At 30.5% G+C, this 13,849-nt stretch overlaps 1 protein-coding gene across 4 annotated transcripts; it reads left to right on the top strand.

Moving 5' to 3' along the window:
- On the top strand, positions 8,486 to 13,549 carry LOC109705243 (putative F-box/LRR-repeat protein At4g13960). 4 transcript variants are annotated; one of them, XM_020225986.1, is made up of 5 exons: positions 8,488 to 8,930; positions 10,068 to 10,255; positions 11,104 to 11,124; positions 11,230 to 11,247; positions 12,332 to 12,818. In XM_020225986.1, the coding sequence occupies exons 1-5, from the start codon at positions 8,898 to 8,900 to the stop codon at positions 12,399 to 12,401; spliced, it is 330 nt and encodes a 109-aa protein (XP_020081575.1). In that variant the 5' UTR covers positions 8,488 to 8,897; the 3' UTR covers positions 12,402 to 12,818. The 4 variants fall into 4 exon arrangements, with proteins under 4 accessions (XP_020081565.1, XP_020081575.1, XP_020081582.1 ...); XM_020225993.1 differs by lacking the exons at positions 10,068 to 10,255; positions 11,104 to 11,124; positions 11,230 to 11,247 and adding an exon at positions 13,164 to 13,549 and having other exon boundaries at positions 8,494 to 8,930; positions 12,332 to 12,610; XM_020225976.1 differs by lacking the exon at positions 12,332 to 12,818 and having other exon boundaries at positions 8,486 to 8,930; positions 10,068 to 11,245.

The following is a 13,849-nucleotide window of genomic DNA, read 5'->3' as shown; positions in this document are numbered from 1 at the left end:
GATTAGCTAGGGATATAAAAGGAAAAACTACATTTCTTTGCCCATATTGGGGTGTTTGGCCTAGTTTCTTAGAAATAATTTTGAATCCAAAATTACTTTTAAACTCAGTACTCAGTAAATGAGAAAGATCGATAAAAAATTTGGAATTCTTTTTTAGAATCATAAAATTAATTTTGAAGCCTGCAGAATCAAAAATAGAAAAAAGCTGCTCTTCCAAAACTTTAAATTTTTATTTTTATTTTAAATTTAAAATATAAATTTAACATTAAATTTAAATTTTAAAATTTTAAATTCATATTTTGATTTTTAAATCTCAACATTTCAAACTTAAAATTTAGATTTTAAATTTTAAATATAAGTTTCAAACATCAAATTTTAAAGTTTTAAATTTTAAATTTTAATTTTAAATTTAAGATAAAATTTAAATTTTGATATTTCAGATTTTAAAACTTAAATTTAAAATATTAAAATTTTAAAATTTAAAATTTAAAATTTAAAATTTAAAATTTAAATTTACAAGTTTTAATTTTCAAATTATAAAATTTAAATTTTAAATTTTAATTTTAAATTTCAAAATCCAAAATTTTTAACTTTAATTTTTGAATTCAAAATTAAGATTTAATTTTACTTTTAAATTTCAAAATTCAAATTTTAAATTTTAAATTTTAAATTTAAAAATTTAAATTTAGATTTTAAATTTTAAATTCAAAATTTAAAATTTTGAAATTTCAAATTTATTTTTTGTACAAATTTGAAATTTAAAAATTATACTTTTAATTCAAATTTAAATTTTTAATTTAACTTTTAAATTTAAATTCAATTTTAAAATTTAAATTTAAATTTAAATTTTAAATTATATTAAAATAAAATTTAGTAAAAATATTAATATATGCAAGCATCTAAATTTTTTTACCAAACAGATTTACAAAATCACTTCAGAAAAATTACTTTTACCTAAACTCAAGGGGCGTTTGGATTGACGAATATGTAGATCCAACGTAGGTCAAATGCAATGGTATTTGAGTTTTCTTGAAGTGTGATTATTTTTTTGTTCTTTGTTTTGACGTAACTCGTACAGTCTGAAAGTTAAATTCAATTATTTTTTCTGTTTATTTTGATGTAAGTAAGTGGATCTCGTTATCTCCTAAATATGGTAATAAATTTACCGTTATAAAATTTAACCTATTATATAATTAAATTTTTTATTATTATTTTAAGGTAATCCTAATTTATTATAAATAAAGTAATTCTAACTCATTATAAAGGAAGTAGAGTTTAGGTTTTACTATTTAATAAATTTTTTAGAGGAGATTGAGTGTGGCGGAAATCGACTTCAACATTTTAGAGTAGAAAGTCGAGAGTAGGTGAAGTGAAGGTTTAACATAACAAACGGACCCTCAGCCAAACGCTCTAATTGACGGATTACTGTTTAGGAATAGTGAAAGAAATAGAAGAATTCTCTATCTTTTTTCACGGAGGACTGTTTAGAGATAGTGAAGTAAATAGAAGAACTTCTTACCATTCCTTACAGAGAACTATTAGGAATAGTGAAGGAAATAGAAGAATATTTTACCCTTCTTCACGGAGAATTGTTTAGGGATAGTGAAGTAAATAAAAGAATTTTTTACCCTTTAGTACAGAAAATTGTTTAGAGATAAAGAAGGAAATAGAAGAATTTTTTCCATTTTTCACGAAAAACTATTTAGGGGTAGTGGAGCAGAACAATTATTAGAAATAGTAAGAAAATAGAAAAGTTATGGCTAATTTGCATAAAAATCCATAAGTTTTAAGTTTTTGCAAAACTGGACAGTCTTTTTCGATTTTGCAAATTCGGTCAGAATTTTTAGTAAACTGACCAAAATACCCATATATCTTTTTCTCTCTCCTTATGTTTTTTTGTGTTTTTTTTTTCTCGCCAAAGAAGGCGACGAAGGCGAAGGCGGAAACGACCCCTATTGTCTCTGCCGCTCACGCCCTCACCCTCGCTCGCGCACCCCTTGCCCTACTCGCCTCCGACTCCGCCGAGGCCGCGCTGCGATCCTCTTTTTTTTTTTTCTCTCCGACCATCCTCCACTGCCTCCATGGCCCTCCGCGATGATAACGAGGATGATAACGCGTCATCTTCCTCCGCCTTCTCCCTCCACCTCCACTGCAGCGGATTTTCTACGCGCCAAAGAGGCTATTCTGTCTCGTTTTAGTTTATAATTCACAAACTAGTCAGAATCAAGTGGTTTTGTTTGTTATTTAAGTTCTAAAGTATCATTTTAGGAGTTCTTATGAATTTTATCTTATTTTTTATGTTTGTAATGTAATTTTACTCACAATCTGGTGATTGGCAACTCTGATGATCAAGAAATTTATGTTTTCTTGTAATGTACTCCGCAGTAGTTTTGGTTTCTCACTGCTTCTTGCGTTGTTCGATTCTTTGTCACCAACCAAAGAGACCATTCTGTTTTGTTTTAGTTTATTATTCTCAAACTAGTCAGAATCACTTGGTTTTATTTGTTATTTAAGTTCTAAAGTATCATGTTATGAGTTCTTATGAATCTTATCTTAATTTTTTATATTTGTAATGTAATTTTACTCACAATCTGGTGATCGGCAACTCGGATGATGAAAAATTTTATATTTTCTTGTAATGTACTCCGCGATAGTAGTTTTGGTTTCTCGCTGTTTCTTGCGTTGTTCGATTCTCTTTCACCAACCAAAGAGACTATTATGTCTTGTTTTATTTTATTATTCTCAAATTAGTCAGAATTGTTTGGTTTTGTTTGTTATTTAAGTTCTAAAGTATCATTTTAGGAGTTCTTATAAATCTTATCTTAATTTTTTATGTTTGTAATGTAATTTTATCACAATCTGGTGATCGGCAACTCTGATGATCAAGAAATTTATGTTTACTTGCAATGTACTCCGCAGTAGTTTTGGTTTCTCGTTGCTTCTTGCATTGTTCGATTCTTTGTCACCAACCAAAGAGACCATTCTGTTTCGTTTTAGTTTATTATTCTCAAACTAGTCAGAATCACTTAGTTTTGTTTGTTATTTAAGTTCTAAAGCATCATTTTAGGAGTTCTTATGAATCTTATCTTAATTTTTTATGTTTGTAATATAATTTTACTCACAATCTGGTGATCGGCAACTCGGATGATGAAAAATTTTATGTTTTTTCTTGTAATGTACTCTGCGATAGTAGTTTTGGTTTCTCGCTGCTTATTGTGTTGTTTAATTCTTTTTCACCAATCAAAGAGGCTATTATGTCTCGTTTTATTTTATTATTCTCAAATTAGTCAAAATCGTTTGGTTTTGTTTGTTATTTAAGTTCTAAAGTATCATTTTAGGAGTTTTTATAAATCTTATCTTAATTTTTTATATTTGTAATTTAATTTTTTATGTTTGTAATGTACTTCGCAATAGTTTTGGTTTCTCACTGTTTATTGCATTGTTTGATTCCTTTTCACTAATCAAAGAAAAGATTCTATCATTTTAGGAGTTCTTATAAATCTTATCTTAATTTTTTATATTTGTAATGTAATTTTACTCACAATCTAGTGATCGGCAACTCTAATAATCAAAAATTTATTTTTTAAATTAAAATATCAAATTTTAAATTTTGTACAATTTTAAAATTTTAAAAATTTTATTTTAATTCAAATTTAAATTTAAATTTAAAATTATTTTAAAATAAAATATAATAAAAATATTAATTTATGTAAACATAAAAAAAAAAATTGCCGAACATATTTACAAAATTGCTTTAGAAAAATCACTTTTATCAAAACTCAGTCAAACGCTTTACAGCTTTTAACCAAAATCAATTCTGCAGAAATTACTTTTCCAGAATCTGGGCCAAACGTGTCGTATTTGTCACAAACTCTAAAACTGCTTTCACTGTTCTTAAACCGTCATTATTGTTTAATAATTTATTATTGTTTTTATTCATACTAATGTGATTATCGTAATAATTATATTTGTGAATTTTACCGTGATTAGTATTACTCTATTAAAGTGTTTATTATTTTTAAACAGTCACTTGTCCAATCTGTAGATGGATCGGTATGAGACTATTAAGAAACTTGATTCAGGAGGTTACGGTGAAATTTTCCTAGCGAAGGACAAACAAAGCAACAAACAAGTTGTTTTGAAAAGGATACCATTTACTGATGATCTTTCAATCAATGCCATCAGGGAATCAGGGAATCTTACATACTCACCGAACTTAAATATGATAATAATGTTAGGTATATTTCTTACATATTAAGTATAATTATTACTAAATTCAGGTCCTTCTTATAGTTGATTGTGATAATAAATTTCGGAGACTATATCTTAAAAGAAATTTTTGATAAAATATCCCAGAAAAATGTTGTAAATCCATTATCTTAACCTATTAAGGATTTTTGTTATAATTTTGCATTTACTTTGATATTTTTAAAATTTTTTATTCCCCTTTCAGTCTAGACCAAAATTTTCCCTACTGTCCAGAAATGTATGAAAAAACATCGGCTTTCTATTTTTTTTAATCACTATGAATTAACATTTTTGTTTTATTTTTTAAATTATAGGTTAGAACGCACTTATGGCCAAGATAATCATGTATTCTTAGTATTGCAAGAATATAAGATGAATTTAATTTCACACTTTCGGTGGCATGAAGATCGTTGCCCTATAATGACGAAGGTAAATTATCTAAATTAGCTGTATTAATACATTGTTATGTCTTTTTGGTCTTATTTCTTTTGTTTTTTTTTTAATGTAGGATTACTCGAAGCAGATTTTTTCAGCAATTCACCACTGCCATTCCCACGTTGTAATACATCGTGATCTCAAGTCAAAGAACATTCTTTATTGGGATCAAGATGACCGCATCGTAGTAACCGACTTTAGATGTGCTCGGGGACTGTATTGCCAAGATATGATACTGATGCCACAAATAAAATGCAATTTACTCTCCTATTTTGTTAGTGAACTATGAACCAACATTTCTTAATTATGCTACAGCATAAGAAACATTTTTCATTTGCATATTACATTAACTTATGGTATCGTTAGATAATGTTGGTGATTAGGAATGTCCTAAAAAAATGAATTGTTCAAGCTAGACCATTCTCAATTAGGGTTTTGTTCTTGTGGGAACTTAGAGTAGCCGTAGGAAAACAGTGTCATTAGTCCACTGAAGAGGTTTTCATCTACATAGCTTAGGGTTAGGGTTCGATTTGAACTTTTTAAATCCTTATCTCAGGAATTGGCTATAATCAAGCAAAGGATATGTTGGGGTTGTCATCGTCCCAGCACTTTCCATATAGAGGATTGCAGAGATGAGTTAAGGAATCGGGGCTCTATCTATGTCATGATTTAAAGTGAATAAGACTTGGCCATTTCAGCGGAAGGGCAAGAACATTGTTTCACATGTGGAGAATTTGGCCATTTAAGCAAAAGATGTAGAAAAGTTTTGTTGTATGAGAAGACCTATCACAATAGATTTAGATATATCGAATATGATCAATGTTTACTCACAGTTGATTGAAGAAATAAGATTGGAATGCCGTAAGCTATGGGATAGATGTGTTATTGATGCGATGAATGGGAAAATGTCATAAAGGGCGTGTTTGGTTACATTGAAATAATCGGAAATTTTGCGTAGCTTGAACCAAACACCCAAAAAGAAATGATGAATCTCTTTGAGGATCAAGTTAACAAAGGTAATTTTTGTCTTGTAGAAAAATGGTGGAGAATATATTCTTGATTGGTTTCCTATAAATGGCTTGTGATTTTGCAAAGAGAAAGGAATTCACATACGAAGGCCGTTTGTTGAGAGTAAGGGTTTGAGTCTTGTTTATCTTTTTTTATTAAATAAAAAGAAGATATAATTCTTTAAAAAAGAAAAAAAGAAAAAATTAAGCCTGTAGGTGCTCCCAATTGTGTACCCAATTGTGTAGTGTAAGAAACTTTTTTTGTGATTTTAATAGATATTTGATTTTAGTACAGACATGATAAGCTCATTTATGTTTTAGGATTTTGATTCCATCGAGTGGCAATTTATCGTTTTATGAGAAATACTATTTGGAGGTCAAATTATTAACGCAGTTACAAACAATATTTTCAACTCTCAATCAACCAATTTACACTTGTTTTGTAAGTAGTGGAACTGTGATTTTGTTGGATGAAATGTTTATGCAGGCAACATTTTTTTTAATATACATATAAAATATATGGAGGCTCCCTCAACTATAAGCCTTTCTAAAATAGACCCTCCAACATTTTTTTTGGATTTGACTCCCTTAATTTTTATTTTTATTTTTAATTTGAACTTTTATAGTTGGTTTTCTTATCAACTTTATTGACTCTATTAGTTATTAACAGTTAATTAGTTTAGGTTTATTTACTAAAAAATATTAGAATAATTAAATTTGATGAAATGATAAGCAATTTGATAAAATCTCTATTTTTAAAAAATTAACATAACTTAATTTTCAATAATCAAATATGTTAATGATGTTTGAATCCAAAAGTTGAAGTTGAGCAGATGATTTCAATCTGATCTATCATTGAGAGGCCTCGATGCATTTTATCTTTTCTTTATTTGTCTCTAGTGTGCTTTGCTTACTTTCTATTGTAATTTTGATTACTAGGTCACCACACTCGCGTATATGGCACCTGAGATGTTGCTTGGATTTGACACATATAGTACAACTGTTGATATGTGGTCATTTGGTTGTATTTTTGCTCTGATGGTAGATGACCAAAAGAGAATTTTATTCAAGGGGGACACTAAGGTTGCCGTTCTTGACCGCATGTTTCGGTACGTGCATTTATTCATTATTTATTTGTTGTCATGAAAGTTTAATTCTAACTTGTATTAATGTATGCAAAATTATAGTATTTTGGGCACTCCAACATAAGACAATTGGCCTGGTGTGTCAGCATTACCGGGATTTTCTAACTGGAGCAGGGTTCCTTCTTAGGTTACTTTAAACTTTTATGTTTATTTATTTTAACGGATGTTATGCCACTGGTATTCGGGGTGTTGGTATGCTATTGGCATTGTGCCACTGGTATTCGGGGTGTTGGTATGCTATTGGCATGCGAGGTACGCTAACATGCCTCGACACACATCGTATTTTAAACACGTCAGCACGAGCGGTACGATCTTATCGACATACGCGGCATAGATAGGACATGCTGGTCGTAGCGGACTGTGTTATTGGCACAACAATTCTTTGTTTGTCATATATTTTTATGATGCAAACTTTGTGCAGGGATTGACTGCCATTTTCTCAGCACTGGAGCCGGCTGCTTTTGATCTTCTCTCGGTAAGGAAATATTGGAAAACTAAACCACTCTTTCTACAATATAAGGGTAGGCTAAAGAAAAGAATCACCAGGGACTTTCCAACATACTGTTTTTCTCTTTAGGGCCTGTTTGGATTCACAGTAAAAAATCTCCACGGAATTTATAAACTGTGGTTTGGGTCCAAATGAAATAGGAAATCCTGTAACTCTAAAAAAATTTCACGGATTCAATTTTTAAACTGTTTGGATGCGCATTGTGCAATTTCATGGAATTTCTCTAAATTTTAAAATTAAAAGTTAAAATTTCAAATTTCAAATTTCAAATTTCAATAAAATTTAAATTTTAAATTTTAAATATCAAATTTTAAACTTCAAATTTAAAATTTAAAATTTAAAATTTGAAGTTTAAAATTTGATATTTGAAATTTAAAATTTAAATTTTAAATTTTGAAAACTAAAATTTAAAATAAAATTTGAAATTCTAAATTTGAAATTTGAAATTCTAAATTTGAAATTTGAAATTTGAAAATTAAAATGTGAAATTTAAAATTTAAAATTTAAAATTTGAAGTTTAAAATTTGATATTTGAAATTTAAAATTTAAATTTTAAATTTTGAAAACTAAAATTTAAAATAAAATTTGAAATTCTAAATTTGAAATTTGAAATTCTAAATTTGAAATTTGAAATTTGAAATTTAAAATTAAATTTGAAAATAAAAAATTTAGAATTAAAAATTAAAATTATAAATTTAAAAAATTAAAATTTGAAATTTATTATTTGTAAACTAAAATCTAAAATTTGATATTCGAAAATTAAAATTTGAATTTATAAAATTAAAATTTGACATTTAAATTTTGAAATTATAAAATTTAATTTTTGATATTTCAAATTTAAAATTCAAATTTAAAATTTGAAATTAAAAATTTGAATTTAAATTAAATTGTAAAATTTAAAATTTGAAATCTATGTTGAAATTTAAAATTTAATGTTGAAATTTAAAAGTTAGAACTTATGCATCTTTGTCCAAAAATAGTGGAATTCTTTTTCTTTGGTTAGAGTGAATTATAATTTTACTCTATTTTTTTTAGTATAGTTTACCTATGATCCAAAAATTACGATAATTGTATAAATTTTTTACTAGTGTAGCATTATGCTACGTTTTTAACGGTATCCAAACGGGGGCCTTAGTCCTTGTAGTTTTCATAGTTTTAGCCTTCATAGTCTTAATTCATACATGCAAAGTAGCTTAAGCCTTTGGCTAGGTTGAAGATCATTGACTTTGTCCCCATTAAAATCATGGTGTTCCGTGGTGATCTGTTTGGCTTTTCTGGTATTAGTTCTGGCCGAAAAAGGCAGGAGGAGATATATTCATAATTTAATATATCTTTATTAGGGAGTTGTATAAATTATTCCTTTTCGTTTTGGATTAGCTCTAATTCGCCCGGTCGGAGTGCAGAATATATCAAATTAGAATTAATTCCTCCTGAATGAACCCTAGCCGTCGGCGTCGGCATATTTTCTCGAGTACTAATTAGTCTACCCCGATCTCAGCCGAAGGCAGTCTGGAACTCTTCTCGCTCGCCTAGCCGCCTTCCTTATACTCTGAGATGGAGCACTCCAAAACGGTTAGCCAATTTCAGGTACAACTTTTTTGTGCACCTATTCTACATGTATGAGGCTATCTTCTCTAAATATGATTTTTCTGTGCGCCTAAAACCCTATGATCTGGAGCTCGTTCGGATTATCACTTCACATATGAGCAAATCTGGTTCTGTTTTTCTGCTCCGTCTTATTTACCTTTTTTTTTTTTTTTTTTTTTTTTTTTTCTTTTGGTGCAATTCCATTGGTGGATTGTGACTGGAGTTGTTCTATTTAAATCTAGCAGCTTTACTTGAGACTCATTTCCAGGTGTTATCAATCAATTTCTCGTGTTTTAATAATTAGGCAAAAAGAATAAATTTCTCTCCGCTTTAACAGACCATATTTTATTTCACGATTTCGTTTTAATTGACCGTGCTTATAAAACTTTTAACAGGATGTAGTCGTGTGAATCATATAAGATACTCTAATTAAGTCCCATAAAAACATATGGCTTATCAAGATTCCGTTTGGGAAGCGCCATCAAGTGACTCGACAAATCTAATAAATACTAAACTTAGGTTGTAAAATCAAATTTCAAAATCAGCCGATGCTTTCAAAATTTGTTGTAGTTCACACAGGTCCCGCACATTTTTAACTTTCATGTTATTTTCCAATTTCTTGGTAAATATGTTATTGTTGATTAGGTAACATGTGGTGCTCTTGAGTCTTGACTGCTTAGGCAGCAGGTGTGTTGGTTCGAGCACTGCATTTCTAGTGTCCCATGCCTATCTTATCTATGGCTTGCCAGGAACTGTTATGTTTGCTTGTTGTTCCTGTGTTTTGGTTGCAAAATAAAGTTGATGATCTACTTATGAGCTAGACCGGGGTGCTAATAGTAGGATCGAGCCTTTTGTGCTATCGATCATTTTCAATGTTTGGGCATTCATTTCGACAATCATCATCAGTGAATCTGATTTAGGATATTTGAACTTCCTTGGAATCAAATTTCATGAATCTATTTCTTAATTATCAAGTGGTCTCAAAAGTGATATTTTTAATGGCCTATAACATGAAAGGCTTGGTGCTATAAATAGCACCCTAGCTCAAGTCATCTATTTATTACTTATCGCATTATTCTTTATTATCTTCCTAAAGTTAGGAAAGTGAGATCTTGCTAATTTACACATTTTTTGTAGCAAAACGCTCACACCAGAGACCATATCAGTGAATTGCCGGACGACATTCTTAATCGCATCTTCTCGCTTCTTACCTTGCGAGATGCTGCCAAGGCAAAGTTACTATCGCGTAGATGGAGGCGTCATCCTACATTCGTATCTAACCTATGCCTCGACCCTCTTACTATGTTTGGAATTCAAATTGGACGATGCTCTTGTCTTCTTGTCAATAATGAGTTTAAGGATAAACTTATAAGAGAGGTTAACCAGATTTTGCATGTTTATGAAGCTCTATCACGAGATATATATTGCTTCACGGTCGGTTTTCGACTTGGAGATGAGTCTGCTTGTCATATCGATAGCTGGATCAGTTGGGCACTGAGGATGAGAGCAAGGAAGATTGATCTCGCGCCCTTTCTAATATATCACCTAATTATGGCCTTTATAATTTCCCATGTCATCTCCTTCCCTGCAGTAAATCATCTTACTTAAAGCGTTTGTGCCTCGAAACATGCTTGCTGAAACCTTCAAATTTCATAGACCAGTTCAGTTCTTTGAAGACGCTCGATTTGAATAGAGTCCCTCTGGATGCAAGTGATATTCAAAGTATACATTCATGTTGTCTTAACCTTGAGTCCTGGAGACTGGAAACATGTGACCTGCCAAAGACTCACGATATGCTATCAATTACGTCATCTGAAGATATTAACTTTGCGTGATTGTTATGGTTTGTTATCTAATATCTTTATTAGTTCCACTAGTCTCAAGACATTTGATTACAGGGGTAGAGTTAAAAATTTCATATTTGTTAGAGTTCCCTGTCTAGAGAAATTGTACATGGCTTTTCTGCATCCATTTGCCGAGGGGTCAGAATATATGTACCATGGCATAGCAAGAGATCTTCCTTGCCTGAAGTCTCTGTCACTAGTCTTTTTTGAGGTTTGTGAGGGTGTCTATATTTACGACATAGTTTAGAAATTTTCCTGTGATAATTGGTTTTTCTTTTGCACACCCTATCTATAAAGATGTGTTAATTAGCAATTTCTTGTGTCTACAGACATAGCCAATACCTGCAAATGTGAGTAAATTCAGCTTTCTCAAACAATTGGAGTTGTTTTTTCTTGCCCCAAGCGATTTTGACCCTCTTTCTGCTACGTATTTTCTTGATGCTTGTCCTCTTCAGGAGAAGTTCCATATTTCGGTGAGTTGATACAGTTTTTTGCAACTTTCGGTACTATCTAATCTGGCTTTTCATTGTGTAACTATCTATTTTGCAACTCTTCTTTGATCTTTTCTATATGATGAGCTCTCGCGATTAATGTGCAAAGTTGAAGATTCATATCTTAATTATTGTTGGTCGTAAAAATAGGATTCATGTCTATCATACCTTTATTGTTCTCCCAGGCAGTGTTTGGTTCGGGAACAAGGGGGGAATAAGCCCTTGTTCCCCCCTTTGTTCCTAAACGGTGCGTTTGGTACCAAAGAATAGTAGTTTTTGGATTTCTGAAATAAGCTGGTATAAGGCTGGAATTGCTAATCCACCTTTTTCCTTGGAACAAGTTTGTTCCCAGGTGGAAACAAGGTTAATTAAAATCTAAATTTAATTTTAATTATGGTATTAAATCGTTAATTAATCTAATTAATATATTTAAATTATTATTTAATGTATTTATCTATAAACTAATATTTATATTTATCAACAATTAATATTTCTATTAATCTAATTAATTTTTTTACTAGTTATCTAGCTAAAATAATTTACTAAATAATTAAAAAATTAAATTATTTTTTATATTTAATTAATTAATTAATATATTTTCATTATCTCATATAATATTCATAGCTAATAAATTTATTAATTTATTAAATTATTTTTAAGTAATATTTTGATGTTAATTAATTAGATAGAATATTTTTAATTTAAAATTATAAGCCTTATTCCCTTTGTTCCCATCTAACCATTCAAACACTATTTATCTTATTCCTAGGAATAAACTAATTTTCATCCAAACGCAAAATTGGTCTAGTTCCTGCTTATACCTGAACTTATACCTATTTTTGGAATAAAAAGTTCTTATTTATACCCAAATCAAATGCAGCCTCAAAGTACTAATTTTTACAAGAGGATCATAAAATGCTCTTGAGCAATGCCATACAAGATATGTGGACTTACGACGAAATCGCTCTTTTGGATTATATCCGCTCCTTGATATATTTTGTTCACTAACATACAAGATTGTGTGCTCTTCATCTTTGAACCTGATGTTTATTGGTTTTGGTAACAGCTCTGCGATGGATCTTACAGTGCTGAAACTCAGAAGAAAAAGCCTACTTATAAACACCATTGTCAGCTGAAGGAAGCCGAAATCAGTGGATTCACTAATGAATGCAATGAAGTGGAACTTGCTATTTATTTGCTTAACAATGCCATTGCTCGTGAGCGGTTAATTATCAACTCAAAAGGGAGAATGTATCTGGGAGGAGGCAAGTGGTCATACAAATCGATCCATTTATCAGACTATCCTAGCTGGAAGCAAGCCCAAGATATTATCCTGCAACAAAAGGTCAATCCCAGAGTAGAATTAATATTTCTTTGATATGTGCTTATCCATGGAATATCTCTATGTAATTTTGCATTAAGGTGTCTGTTATTTATCATGCCCTTTTTTTTTCTTTTACTGCTCATTCAGAGAAAGATTGACTCACTAGACGGATTTAATCTATTGTTATTCGAGTATTATTTATTGTCATTGGTGTTGTTGTTGCTGCTGTTGTTGGTATGTTGTAGTTATTGTTGGTGGTCATCGACTCATCATCATCATTTTGCGATAGGCTGTGAATGGTTATTGTTAGTAAATTTGTGACCCTGAGCAACCCAGTAAATTGTACATCTGAAAAAACACAATGTATAGTAACACTAAACAGGGGCCTATATTTTCTTGTATAACGGAGCTAACAAAGATGTCATTTTAAGATTTTGACACAACATGCTCAAACGCTTTATTCTTGTAATTTCACATCCTGTGTAAGTAAGGAGTAAAACTACATATACAACAAAAGCCCTTCTTGTAAAGTTCGACACCCAAGTAACTCTTGTCCACTCGCTTTTTTCTTCAGTTATGGAAAAAGTAACCTGGGAGATTCTTCAGAGCAAAGGGGGATGAAAAGAGAAGGAAATTAACATACCAGCAGTAAGAGTGGAAGTGGCTTAAAGTAATGTTACAAAGCAGATAGGTTTTTAGAAAAAATAGTAGCGATCCAATCACTTGATGACTGCAAAAGATTGCTCTGCACAGGAGTATATTGAAAAGTCACAAAGACTTGCTACAAGTTACCAGATCAGGTAGAGAGCTCATACCATATTGACGTAGTAGCAGTAATAATTTCTACTGTACAGGTCAATAATTACCATGGCCATCATTAGAAATGAAAGTTGCTTCAGTTTAAGCTCGTTGTTATTCAAGTTAAACAAACTACAAAAGAAAATTTTCAAGTTGATTCGAGGAATATTGTTGCGTTTGGGAACAAGCAAAGCCCCATTCTTCACCTTTTAGCAGAAAGATTGTCCACAAAGGTACAGAGTATAAAAATACTTGCAGAAAGATTGTCCACAAAGGTAGAGAGTATAAAATACTTGGATAAACACCACAACTTTCTGATACACCATAACCAACTATTCTTTTGATCAGAAACATTTTACTGCTGCCCTTTACACTTCCTGTTTTCCTTCCGAAACACTAATTTGTGTGAAAACAACGATTCACCGGACGCATGTTCAGTAAAACTCGCCATCTCCCATTGGC

Source organism: Ananas comosus, linkage group 2 (genome assembly GCF_001540865.1).
Source record: "Ananas comosus cultivar F153 linkage group 2, ASM154086v1, whole genome shotgun sequence".
NCBI lineage: Eukaryota > Viridiplantae > Streptophyta > Magnoliopsida > Poales > Bromeliaceae > Ananas > Ananas comosus.
The sequence above is the reverse complement of the archived record's forward strand: the minus strand, read 5'-3'. Positions and strand labels throughout refer to the sequence as shown.

Excerpts from the sequence above, each read along its gene's own strand:
- LOC109705243 (XM_020225976.1), top strand. The coding sequence starts at position 8,898 with ATGGAGCACTCCAAAACGGTTAGCCAATTTCAG. Across the intron at positions 8,931-10,067 it reads AAACGGTTAGCCAATTTCAG|CAAAACGCTCACACCAGAGA; the intron begins GTACAACTTTTT and ends CATTTTTTGTAG.